This window comes from Crassostrea angulata, chromosome 10 (genome assembly GCF_025612915.1).
Source record: "Crassostrea angulata isolate pt1a10 chromosome 10, ASM2561291v2, whole genome shotgun sequence".
In the NCBI taxonomy this organism is placed as follows: Eukaryota; Metazoa; Mollusca; class Bivalvia; order Ostreida; family Ostreidae; genus Magallana; species Magallana angulata.
Window position 1 is genome coordinate 30,056,852 of NC_069120.1, and position 14,551 is coordinate 30,071,402.

The following is a 14,551-nucleotide window of genomic DNA, read 5'->3' on the forward strand; positions in this document are numbered from 1 at the left end:
TCGTAATAACCAATACGCTGTATCGCTGACCAAGTGTCTGTGTTGTCTAAAATATTTTGCAAACAATACTTATGCATGGCTTTCGAGTTAAGAATCTTTTGATTAGCTTTGGTTGGTTATCATGTCTTTACTTTACTAGTAATTTTTATAAACGGCAATACATGTAATTCTTACATCTTGCGCTCCCGAAACAAAATTTTTTGGCCTTTTATTTGAATTTTTGAGATTCGGTAATATATCAACAGCTATTCATAAACAAAGATAAATATATATGTAATAACTTTTTTTTAAATTCAGGTTTGACCAAGAGTCAATCTGATTAAAATCAGATCCTTTGATCCGCTCACAAAGATCGCTACGAGCGACTCAAAGGATCTGATTTTAATCAGATTGACCAAGAGTTTTCATATAAATGTAAAATTTAGTATTACTCTACTACATGTATATCACATAAAAGTACGAGCTATTTGCATGTAGCAACTCTGGCGTTTCAATTAAACCAAAAGTCTTATGTTTATTTTTTTTTCAGCAATAATGACAATATCATTAATGCATTAGTCTATAGATATTCACATCTCCCTTTGCATCTTTGATAAATTATTCATATGGTGTGGGTAGATGTTCACATAAACAATTATTTATGATCAGAGAATATTAACATTAAGGAGGGAACTACCGAAAAATGTCGGCAGTCCATGGTTTCTGTTGTTTTTAATGTTTGAATCTTTGTCGATTGCTATTGTATCTGGTATAGAATAAGGCATTATTTCATGATATTGACATTGTTTATTATGGCTATTTGAATAAACCATGTTCATACTTTGGAAATTGCAGTCTTCGAGCGAAGCGAACTGGATTGCTTCCGATGCATTCTTTAATATATCATAACTGTAATTTGTGTTCTATATAAAAAAAAAAAAAGAACAGCATTAATGGAAAATTTATTTCTTAGCAGCAGGGTTTCAAATAATAAATCGTTGATGAAAATGTTCATTTTTTTTTAAGAATTGCAAGTATTTAACTAAGTAATTGAATGTTTAAAAATCGTGAATTTCGTCAAGCACAGATACAATTTTTATTTGTTCATTTACCACTTAATTAACTGCCTTGATTTAGCTTATCGCTTTATAAACACTCAGAATCCAACACTAAATTTCTAATTTCACACCTTTAATTGTTGCCAGAAGCACCAAACACAACGCGCAGCCATGACATATTGCCGATCAAATTCATAAAATCTCAGTCTTTGTGAACTTCATTCACAGAGACAATTGCAATATTTTGTTGAAAAGTGAGCTCGAATAACTTATTTTCACGAAATTACAATTTATTTATTTTTTATTTTTTTTCAAACCTCTCTCTCTCTCTCTCTCTCTCTCTCTCTCTCTCTCTCTCTCTCTCTCTCTCTCTCTCTCTCTCTGTCTCTCTCTCTGAATGTGAACAATTGATGGTTATCGTCTATGTAATTTGCAGGTCACGTTTGAATTAGAGGTTTTGATACCGCTAATGGTAGATAAAATCAAAGCAAACTAGATATTTTATCGATTAAGCAACTAAGCACAAGATAATAAAAATCTCAAAAGATCTACAATGTAACTCATTTTCATTCCTGCTCGGGTCTTTTCTCGCTTTTTTATGGATCAAACCAAATGATTACAGCTGCTCTTTTTTTTCATAAAAAATATATGTATCATGTAAAACAATTGCGACTGAAAAATGATTTGGTATAAATTACATAAAAATAAACAAGATTTGTGTATAAAATAAGATAAACGTTCTGATAATTACTGTGGATTTTGAATCTATCTGTTGTTCACTGGATTATGAAAACAATTATTTTGTAGCAAAAAAATACAAATTGGTTAGCATTTGGCTAATCGAAATGTAATTCAATATTTGATGTCGACAAATGAAATATATCTGTAATTCTAGATTACTATAAAGGAGAGAACTGTTCCCTGATTATTTTGCAACACCTTGTTTATATACTTTTACCGCCAGAATATAATATTAAGCACAATTGTTAGAAATAGTAATTCCCCAATATGGCACGACAAGGGAGACAGGCCACAAATAGCGTGAATATTAATTTCTTTTAATCATATTCCCTATTTGTATCGGAGGACATTTACGTCAGAATAAATGGGTAAATCCCTTGTGGACCCTAAACCAATGCAAACAAGTGAGCGAAAGTGAATGGTGAGTGCGAGGCAAGCATCAACGTTATCAGTTGTCGATTCTACTCGCAATCATTCTGCCGTCTGACAATATTGTTCTTGTTTATGAAACGCCGATTGAGCTTTTAACTCACACAAGCATTAAATGAACTTTAAAAAGTGACAACGCTAACTAATTTTATTTATCCCTGTGTATAATATTTGCAGGATAGATCATCATTCGCAGAGATGTTACGCCGTTAGCACAGAAAAACAAGGAACTACAATGGATTATGAAAGAGATTCGCCATGAACCGAGGGAGCTAACATAAATGATTATTTGCATTTCTTTTAAAAAAACCCCACACATAAACAAAACGTCGCTCTACCCTAGAAACAATTGCGTGGATTCTTCTATAAAGGCAAAATCAATGGCGCCTGCGCATGTCACAAAGCCCTGTCATGATTCTGTAAACTGGCGACAGTAGGTGGGATGGAGAAGCTGCCCATTTAGAGACAGATAGATTGGAGTGAGGATTTACAAAAAACGGATTAAAAATCATGTCTCTGTGCGGTTTTGGCGGCAATTTTAGTCAGGCTGCAAAAGAGACGGCCAACTGCAGCATGAATTGTTCCACCCCACAGTATTTAAACGCCACGGATCACATGAGTTGGATTAGTACAAAAAATGTGAGAAATTCAGGGATGATGTTTGCTAGTGGATTCTTTGGGAATTTATTAGCGCTAATAGTGCTTCTAAACTCCAGCAAAGAACAGAGACGGACAATATTCTACCGCTTGGTGGCCGGCTTGACCATCACTGATTTAATCGGCACCACCCTGACTTCCCCCGTAGTGATTACGGTTTACGTGGAGAGGCGGTGGATAGGGGGTGATTACCTGTGTTCTTATTTTGGCTTCATGATGATAATGGCCGGATTTTCCACCATGACAATCGTGTGTGCCATGTCTATTGAAAGGATAGTGTGCATTCGGCACCCTTATGTCTATTATACCCGGTTATCAAAAAAGCATGCCACCATTATACTGGTCTCGTGTTGGGTAGTTTCCGGTGTTATCGCGTCATTACCTCTTTTAGGATTTGGAGAAATCGTCCGGAAGTACCCCGGAACCTGGTGTTATTTTGACTACTACTCCAAAGAACCCATTCACGTGGCATTTAATTATTTCATCAGCATCTTAGCCTTGAGTATTATCATAGTGACGATTTCATGTAATCTGACAGTCATTTATACGATTCTCAAGAGCCGACAAAAACAGGGGATTCTACGCAGGGAGGACGGGACGTCACGCTCCAACCACGGCGCCAGCAAGCGGTACGCCGAGTGTCAGATGCTGATTCTGCTGGTCGGAATAACAGTCGTCTTCAGTGCTTGCTATGCTCCTCTCTACGTACGTATAAAATTATATATACATGCATGTACCAATAAATGACTTCATAAAGAGAATTGTTCGTCTACAGCATTAACAGTTAAACTCTGAATCACTCCCTAACGTTCGCGTACCGTGTACAACGACTTATGTCAAATCTGGAAGAGATAGGAATCTGCCGACAAGACAATGTAATTGTTTCCGCGTGGTCAGCCTCAGAAATACACGAACAAGCACGCCAACATTCTTACAGAACGCTAACGAGCGCGAACGTAATTATTGTTTACTTATATATCTTATATATCCATCGGTAATTATCTAGTTTATATGATAGATGCCATGCCATTGTTTTTGGAAGTGAGGGTATGTATTGGTTCACGTTTAAAGCTAATGAATATCCGGACAAATGAAGCTAGGACATAAAATCGGGTAAAAGCTAAACTACAGATTCTGTTACATCGAATGTCTTCATTACCAAGTCAAAATTGTGGTTAATTGATTTGAGATCCCAGATTACCTGGAGTGTAACACTCGAGGGTGTTCGTTATATGTCAGTTATTATCCAGTGCGTGTTGAGTCGTATTTCGGTGGTTTACTTTACTGGTCTTTTGTCAGACAAATTTCATCAGAAATCGATTAACATTAACAATTTTAACGTTTCAAGTTCATAACTTGAAGTGTGTGTGTACCTTCTATAAATACAATAAATTTAGCTTTTTAAAAAAGAAAATCAAATAAAACAATCTATGTTATGTAAATGTTCGAAGGCGTAGATTTTTAAACCGTTAATTATTAATAATGCATCGATTGATTTATTGTAACTTTAATATTTGATATTCAATTAACAAATGGGAAATATACATGTATATCTCGAAGAGAGTATCCAACTGCTTACACCTGCCTGTTGATGCAAATCTACATTGCTGTTACATTAAATAGAAATATGTGATGTTTCTTATGTATAAAAACAATATAGAAAAACTATTTTGATTGATTAAACGTAGAAAATAAATCTCAAATTTCTTCATAGAACTTGAAATAGAATATGCACTTAGCAGTCCCACTAGACAATTTGGAACAATCTTTAAGGAAATAAACACCATAAAAATTTATGGGTTTTTTTTTTGTACATTTGAAATAACAAAGAAGGAAATAAAGGGATGACTATTTTATGAAGAACGTGAAATGCCCAACGAGAGTGTATTTGAATTTTTAATTCAATTGTCTGACGAAATATATCAGGGGGATGTGATGGCCTTGGCCATTTAAAGCGGCATGGTCACGTACGATTTTGGTCAAATTCAATTTTTCTGTTTTTATTATTCATAGTGCTTTAAGAATGCATTTATGATGATCGCATGAAATTTGATAGTCAGTCGAAGAGATATAAGCAAGATAAAGAGCTCACAATTCCTTGTCATGTAAACAAGGCTCGTGTCCTGTTTTTGTTTACGGAGGCTCAAAATACAATTCCTTTAAGACTAATATATCAATCCTCTTTAGAATAAGAGCTTTGTATATAAATAAAAGAAAATATTCAAATGATAAAGTTAAAATTTTAAGAATTTTTTTTTACTAGATAATAGTTTATGGCTAGTAAAAAAATCATCAATTTCCCTTCTTTAAAGGTCTAGATCAGGCACGTGGCATCAGGATGCCCCCCTTTTTTGCACAGGAAATTTCTTAAATTCACATACAAAAAATTGAATTAACATGGAGTTGCCCACCCCCATCCCTCCAATTTTTATGGAACCATGTAAAAAATTGAATTAAAAATAATGAAATAAGCAGTGAAATTAAAGTTAAAAGTATACTTGCCCCCCCCCCCCCCTTCCCTCCCCCTCTTTTTTTGCTTGTCTGCCCCCCCCCCCCCCCCCCAATCCCATTCAAAAACGATGCTACGTGCATGTAGATCTGGCGTGCGTCAAGAAATTTTTGTGTCATAATTTAGCATCTCGACTTAATTCGAGGGATTATAAACCTCAAACAGTCTTCATCGTACCATCGATATCAAGAACAGCGACATGTGACCTACACTGTATTAAATGTTCAAAGCTATAGTCTGGCCTGTCAATAGTAAAACTCCCACATTAAATTCACCAAACCTTTTAAAAAATCGAATTAAATAAAATAATTCCACATAAAATAATGTAAATGTACGTTGCCGTTGATTTTTTAACTCAGTATTAAGGGTTTTTTTGGGGGAGGGGGTAGTTCTGTATTGTGTGGTTTATGCCCGGATTAAGTTGGTCTGTGTCTGAATTCTGCACTAATAATTCTTTTTTTACAACTCTTTGATTTAAAATTTGAAAAAAAACGTGGAAATAGACGAATGCAATTGATTTATTACTTAATGACACACCAAGTACTGATGAACAGTTCATACAATACATGTATGTAATAGAATCACTGAGACATACATGTACATCGTAAATATATACCTACATTTTATATGAATATGTAAATGAATACGTAAATGTATATAAAAAGCATTGAGCTTTTGAAGGGTATTCGTCTTACTCTATAAACGATTATAGTTGAAATGTTAAGAGTATTAGAAAAAAAAGATGCATGAATCAAAAGGGATAAACACTGAGGGCATTATGATATGATGCATATTTTCCCTGATAATCCATACACACGATTATTTTGTACACACAGTCGTTGAAAAAAAAATCTGAAAAAAAAATCAAATCAGTAGATTGAAAAATTAATATCGTGTATGTCTTGGAGATGATTTATGTTCTGTTTTCATTATTAATTATGATTATTGATTCAAGATGTTTGATGCGAAACACTGGTCGATATCTTAAAAAGCTTATTAAGATTTTAACTTAATTTCGTTATGAGCTAGAAACCATTACCATTATCTCTATACTAGTATATAACGGATGTCGTCATCTGTTGTTCATCTGTTGTTCACATAGATCACCCCAGTCTATCGGCAAAATCCTAGCTTATGTCGTTATATTCTCAAGTGGATTAACACAACAATTAACGAAACATCAGATAGTTGACAGGTAGACGATTCACGCACGTACTTGCCAGGCAAGTATTTTAAACATGCGTGTCGAGGACGTGTTGCAGAGTATATATAGTACACCAAAATGTGCATACATATACATGTACACATTTCGTGTACAAGCGCATTCATTCAAAGTAAATAGTTTAACCTTTTTAACCTCAGTAATGATTTTTAAACCCTTGATATTTTAATCAATGAATTTACCTTTTGTGTTGCTAACACCGTAAGTTTAGATTAGAGTCATCGATTTCTTTTTGGCCACACTACGATTTGGACGTCTGTAACAGCTTGACCATCACTGGGTCGTTTCATAAATAAAACAAAATAGCATAGATTAAAGCAAGGGTCATGTTGACACTTTACTCTTTGTGAAGCACAAGGACACTAGTGTGCTTCACCTTTTATTTTAAACTTGTTTTTCATTTTTATTAATTTTTTTTTTTACTTGTTTTTCATTTTTATTAATTAAAAAAACCCCGGATGGTGGGGGGGGGGGGGTACGCACAAAAAAAAAAAACAAAATGAAGGGAGTAAGTGAAAAACTCAAAATATATGACTCACATGAAGATGATCACGGATGGTCTTTGGCTTACATGTAATTAGCATAACAACGATAAAAAATAGTAGATAAGTAAGCCATAAGACCATGTTCAGCGTACATTTGTACAAGTGATTAACGTACATGTACACAGTGCATTGTAATGTGTACAATGCTATAAAATACTCTTCTCTCGGGTTGAGTAAGTTCCTGTACAAAGTTCGTTTTTTAAGTTCAGTAGATCTGAACGAGGCTATTTTTAAAAAACTTTTAATGGGTCTGTGTATTTTAAGTATAATAGAATTGAAGGCACATGTCATTCATAAAAATATTGAGAAAAAAACTTGCTGATGTAAACGATCATAAATCGACAACATCTAATAAAGTAATCAATCACATGACCAAAAAAACCAATATAATCGATTAATAATCGATTACAAATCGTTTAAATTTTAAGAAATTTTGCCAATGCCTGCATATGGTGTACCTGGACAATTTCCATACTGCAGTGAGGAAAATTCGTACTTTTCATGCATCATGATAGTTATTTCTGAAGAACATTTATTTTATGAAGCGTAAGGTGAGGGTAGTCGCCGCAACGCTGGCGACGCCATTTCTAGATTCTATGTTATTCATAACTCGTTATGTTAAAACTTTATAATAGGAATTGGCCATGATGCCCTATTAAATTTTTCAATCATTCTTTTACATTCAATTAAGAACAACTCTTTTTGTGTTTGACAGAGTAATATATTGGATTATTTGATGTGCGATCAGTTTTATCGATGGCTTTTCAAAATGTCATGAACATAGCCTTATAGTAATGTTGTAAACATCAGAACATCGCCTTCGAGTGTCCTTTGACTACTCTCTCTCATTTATAGGTCGATATAGCAATACCAATACTTATACTCGTTATATCTATCTATCAAAGTCTATGTTATATATTTGATTTTCAATATTATGTTGTTTGTAGCTTCTTCTTTTTTTCAAATTTAAGTTATTTAATATTTACTTTGAAAAAGAGTTAAAAGAAGTAAATTTATGACACGGCGATGTCAAGTTTATACCATGTTATAAACATTCATATTTTCTTAATCATTCAACAAAATTTAATCAAATTTCGAATTCGAATTGAAAGTTTGTTTGGGCAAATGTTGATATTTAAGTTTATATAACGAGAAGCGTGGTTCATTGTGTGGCATTGCTTCTGAATCAACCCTTGTATGTTGTATGTGTATATCAAAATCAATCCCTTCATCGAGTTTGGACTCCCAGAAGGGCTTACTTTATAAATGTGAGGGGAAAATATGAGTGACAGAACACGACATGACCTTTTTTGACAAGACAGGGGCGCGGAAAGAAAAAGCTAATATATACACGAGAATCTGGTATTTGTTCCGTAAATATCCCCTGAATTACTTGTTCTATTGATAGTTTGATCAATATAATTATACATTTTATTCCTTGAATGTCTGTTTATCCTGTCTTTACAAATCTTTCCATCGATCTTTTGTCTCAATAGCTCTTGATAATCCAAAACCAAAATCAGGTGGCCAGATACTATCCAGATATACTAACTATGCATGGTTGCTTATTGATTAACATAAAAGAGGAGCATGCATTTGAACGTGTACGTGTAATTAAAGTGACATGGATATTCAACTACATGTACATGGATATTAATTATTAACAAACGGCCATAGTAACTTAAAATAGAGAAGTTAATGTTTCGGAAATGTAAGTGAACCGTTGAATGAAATTTAATACCTCAGTTCTACATCATCAGTTTCGATGCTTGCAAAATATTACACGTTATTTGGAAGCCTTCACACAAGTTTCATCTTTTCGGGCCACCGGTATTAATTTTATATTTTCCTAATTTTTTTGTAAATCATTAATTACATGCAATGAAGTTGTTTTTTGCACGTACGCGTAGTGATGTTTTAGCGAAACGCAACGTTTTGTATGTAAACCTGAAATTAATTAAATGAACGTTTTAGCTCTACTTGTAGACGTGCACGTTCAAATGATTAACCTTTTTATCACCTTTATGATGTTGTAAAAAACAGTGTTGACGTTAAAAAGCTGTTATAGCTAGACTTAATTACTTTTTATCATACGTCAAAAAGTATATGCCTAAAGGTTTATGAAAGGTGTTTCATTGCAATTCCTTTTCAATATATCAAGAAGATCGTCGTTGTATTGTTTTTCTAAGGCAAGAAAAAGGCGCCCTTTCTATATTCCTCCTTAACAGGATGATGAATAGATAATGACATGAATCGAAACATCCTCTGCAGATTTCTGATGAAATATCTATTTTAACGACGTCAATGTTTTCTCCAGCAATGAATCAAAATCACCAAATGTTGCCTAAAAATCCATTACTTTTGTAGAATTTTTAAAGTTCTTTTTTTATTTATCAGTTTGTGTGGGTATTTTTTTTAATTCATGGGGTTTTTTTTTTGTTTCGCCATCCGGGGGTGGACATTAATGTACTCTGCAACAGAGGGTCGTGTGAGGCGGAAGTCAATGTCGTCTGCTGGTACTAATTGAAGAAATCTTCAAAGTCTCCTATACTGCGTACTATCCCTAATTGTGCGTAGTGATTGGCCCGTCAGACATTCGCCGTGATTTTATGTACCTCGTAGAAAGCAGTATTGGCTTGCAAAAGTGTTTCAGATACAGTAACGATGATCTATCCGTATAACAACGTCGCCAAAACCCACGGCCATTCTCATATTTATATAGGGCGCGCTCGATTTAGCTTAACTTAGTGCACACCAATATATTTTGATTTGCATATCAAGTATATTTAAATGGTGTAGTGTACATGGTGTAGGGAAGATAAGAATAAATATGGCGGAAAAGGATGCAGATATTATAAACAGACAATCTGAAGCTTAAGACAACTTAAATAAGACTTTTAATCCGTTGTATTACTTAAAGTCATTTGTCAAGTTTCCAATCATAACATGCGTCCGCCATATTGGTTTCAGCAGTGGTACACCCAACAACATATGCCCCTGGCTGGGTGTAGAAAAGTGTACACGGTGTACACTTTTTTGGAAAATCAAGCTCACCCACAGGCTACTGCAGTATGCAACAATGACTTTAATACATACTGTATACAGGGAAGTATTCGTCCCCCTTTTTTTTTTTGCCCCTTTCACCCTATTGTCAGTGGGCGAATTTAGGATTGGGTGAATTCGAAGTCCCGAATCATTCCCTTTAAACACAACTGTCTGAGCGAATTCAAGACGGGGCAAAACCTTTTACAAGTGAAGAAGGGCGAATATTTCACTGGGCGAAAAATAACTCTGTTTTGTAATTCATTTTCATCTTAAGAACTCTCCCCTTCCCAAACGCTTCATTCAAGTTGATTTTGTCATTAGAATACTTGGTATAATACATAAAACATTAGTTGAACTATACGTTGTTTGAAAAATTTTAACAATACCTTTGACTTTCGATAGGAAGTAACTATCTATTTCTTGCAATAAAACAGGTTACAAATGACGCTTGCTTCGAGTAAAATTAGCATAGATTGTAAGTCAAGCGTATTCCATCTTGAGATGGCACAATATTGTATATACAATAGGGGCAAAAAAACACAATCGTATGCAAGTAAAAGTAGGGGGAGTAGATACTTTTACAATCGGTATTAAATGTTTTGTTATTTGATCAAACTAAGGAAGCCGGACTGTGCGAGTGTTTTGTTTCCAATATTTAGAACATGAAATGGTTATTTGATCATTTTATCGCATTTGTGTTTGATACACGATATACATTAACAAACACCCACATTATATTAACAAAAAGAGCAATTCCTAAACCTTGTTCAACCTTGCCTAAAATCGTATTCCAAACGAGTTTGAAAGACCCAAGGGACGCTTGGTATTCCATTCCAAGCAAACGACGGGTTTACAGTTGCTTGGTTACCCTGTTAAATGTCAGTCAATTAAAATCTACTTTTTCCATACATTCTAACATTGAAGGAACAATTCTCGCCCCGTACGTTTCGAACAGTAATTTCTCGGGGGAACAGCTTTATAAAGATGTATTGCCCAAAACTTTCACACTATAGTTACATTTGTAACATCACGCGTTTTGTTGAACCGTATTCACATGTTATGTGTAGAATATAAAACGTTGCGTTGAAATGGTCATTTGTTCGTGATTTATATCCAAAACCTAATTCTTAGAATAAAAGTGTGTCCATTTTAATCAAGAGATGGTATAGAATGAACATTAGGTTTATGTTTGATTTCACATTTATTTGTACTTTACTGTGAACGGTTTTGTACATCCATTTGGTTTTCCTTTATGGTTTTTGCCAAGCCCCATTTTCTACCACTAGGCCTCGTGAAACATATAGCATGTTTCTCAATTTTTTTTTAATTGTCAAATACTTAGGGGGGCAGTTTTCTCATGATTAATGAAAGAAATATGAAAGTAATTTTTCATTTGATCTGATTTCCGCGTTGTGGCTGTATGTTATCTCGATTGGCGCTTTTTTTTTCAGGCAACAAATAACTGAACAGGAAACGTTTCCCATTATTTTGACATCCTCCTCGGATTGTGTAATAATTATTAAAGAAATCAATAAAAACCCCATGATAGTTTTAAATTTCAATACCAATTCCAATCTACCTTATTTCCATTATGACTATCAGGTTTTTTTAAACTTATTATTAAAAATTGTTGACGTAGTGACATCCAATGGGACATGTAATACGGCGATTTTGTATAATACTGATATTATTTTAAGCTTTTTTTTATCTAATATGCTGTATTTCCAGACTCTGGACAACAGAAGTGTAAAACTATCTTAATAGCTTTATGTGTGCACGGTGTCTTTTACAGCGAGTAATTACTAAATTATGATATAATGTAAGGTTTAGATACCAGTAACTGTGCATGAGCTCTGCATGAAACAACTCGGAATTCTTCACAGTAGTGGTCATTTTCTGTGGGTACTGGCGTACATAAGACTGTTTGAACCTAAGCATCTACGCAGGCATAAAATTTCTTAACAAAAAAAAAACTCTTTTGGCGTCTGAGAAGAGATACACGCACATAAAACATGATAACGTAATTTTTCTAAAAAAAAAAAAAAAAAAAAATCAAAATTAATCGAAAGAAGATGTAATATATATTGAACTCTGAACAAAACAATAATCGTCACGTTCGTCGCTAGATGAAATTAACAGAAAATCAATTTCTATTAGAAATACAACAGGTGCCATTTAATTTTCAGCGCTACGCGTCAATGTTGTTTTCTTTGCTGTTCGGAATCGTATTAGATTTCACTGTTCATAGTATTGGAAGTATAGGAAGCCCTGTGCTTGACAAGAATTGCCAATTGAATCCTGAAATTGGCTTCACTTTACAGCCGTAAACATTGAGATGAAGTCTTGTTTTAATATTTTAAGCGCACTAAACAGAAAAAAAATGTATTTGTTCTTGAAACATCATATACCTTATGTACTTTAAATCTGTATTGGAATAACATCTTAACGCATAAAAGAAATTGAATTTTTTTTTTTAGGTAAGAGTTGTGATGAACCAGACTGGATTGGTGTGCAATACTGTTCTGGATTTACAATTAATCCGGCTAGCATCTTTCAATCAGATCCTCGATCCATGGGTTTACATTCTGTTGCGGAAAGAACTCCTATGGAAAATCATATCAGGCGTTAAATATATCTGTAATCGAGGTCAAGCTGACCTAATATCCTTACCCCAGAAACAGTTCGACGTAGAGAGCGCTAATTGCTGTATGTTTTGTTTCCACTGTTTGTGTGATCCTCCAGTGACTCGGCAACGCTCGGGTTCCATTTTCTCTCAGGACAGTCAGTACATCCGCGCATGCCCAGGAAGAGGGAACCTTAACGCTTCTAGTTTTTCAAACCTCAAGAGCACGTCCATGACCTCGTTAAATGGCAGACAGACGGTCCCTCTTCGCGTCTGCTCCGCCAATGACGTACATATGTTGTTGCTTAATAATACGCTAAGGAAACACGGAGCGTCCAAAAGCTCCAACACTCGCTTCGTTGACGACATCGAGAACGACTGAAGTTGACACCATACCGAATTACCTGTCTCAACCAGTACAATCAGCTTTATACACAAGACATATTATTTTTGAATTTTGTTATGATTTGTATTTTTTTTAAACATATGTACCATTTTATTGGACATTTTGTTTCCTGCAGTTCGGTTTATTTGAATATTGTTCGTTTTAAATATTTTTAATCGATATTTTCAAGTTGTATATTGTGTAACTATCAATTTATCAACATTCCAAAAAAGTAAGAGTAAATTTCAACTGTTGAATTCATATGAAGTATTTTCAAGCTTTAAATTAAAATTATCAACATGTACTTCTTTTTTACCCAGGAGGTGAATTATACAGCTTAATCCAGTGTTTGTGAAAGCAGCATTGTTTTTGGTATACTTCTCTATACAGTTTTCCCGCTATTGTTCTTTATCTCCTAATGCTTTTTTATACATCGAATTTTGCAAAATATATATATATATATATATATATATATATAAAAGACACCATTTGACTTAATTCAATTATAATAAAAACTTCGTACTTTTCAGCGCTTAAGCATGAACTTACATGTAATGCCTGTGCAATATCAAATAGTGTTTCTTATTTTAGCTAACATGATATAGTGAGTTTTTCTGAGCACATTTTGTCCGCCATCCGTCAGTCTGTCTGTCCATGTGTTAATTCAAATTTACGACATCTTCTGCAGAATCAAATGGCCAATTTAAACCACTTACACATAGCACAATACATTAAATAGGTTGACGTGTTTTGAACTTCTTTTCATGAGCCAAATCGTCTGGCATTTAAATCATATACCCAAGAAGCTTTTTTTATATATTCAACTTTTTAACAAAATAATATTTTGATTTTCGCAATAAAAATATGACTCGTCAACAGTGTGTGACAATGTGATAGATTCATATATTTTGTAAATTCATGATCCCCTTTGTAGAACGAAGATTCTTAAACTTTTTGTGAAAGCAAGCTTAATATGTTTAGAATTTATAGGGTTTTTTGACTATGCCTTACAGGAGTTTTGAATCGGCGGCCACAACTTGGAATTAATTTACTAACAGTTGCTCAGGTGAGCGATGTAGCCTCTGGGCTTAAGTAATTCTTACATTATGTTTGATAACTATGACTTTTTATACACGGAGCGATTGAAAACTTCATGGAATCATATTTTTAACATTCATATGTTAATTTTTAATTTACTGTACAAAATTATACGATAAATAAACTATTATGTGAATTTTTACAATTTTTTTATATATTCAAAAGACCGTAGAAACTTCAAGGTTGGGTTAATACTTTTTATAATTACGTTGCCTTTCAAATATTACATGTCTCATTTCAAAACTTGCAATGAAAGAAAT

The 14,551-nt window shown here is 33.9% G+C and overlaps 1 protein-coding gene across 1 annotated transcript; it reads left to right on the top strand.

Annotated features, from left to right (window-relative positions):
* Window positions 1-1,928: 1,928 nt before the first annotated feature.
* Window positions 1,929-13,661, top strand: LOC128166661 (prostaglandin E2 receptor EP4 subtype-like). Its single transcript, XM_052831957.1, has 2 exons — window positions 1,929-3,569; window positions 12,663-13,661. Exons 1-2 carry the CDS (start codon window positions 2,718-2,720, stop codon window positions 13,188-13,190), a joined length of 1,380 nt encoding a protein of 459 aa, XP_052687917.1. The 5' UTR covers window positions 1,929-2,717; the 3' UTR covers window positions 13,191-13,661.
* Window positions 13,662-14,551: the final 890 nt, after the last annotated feature.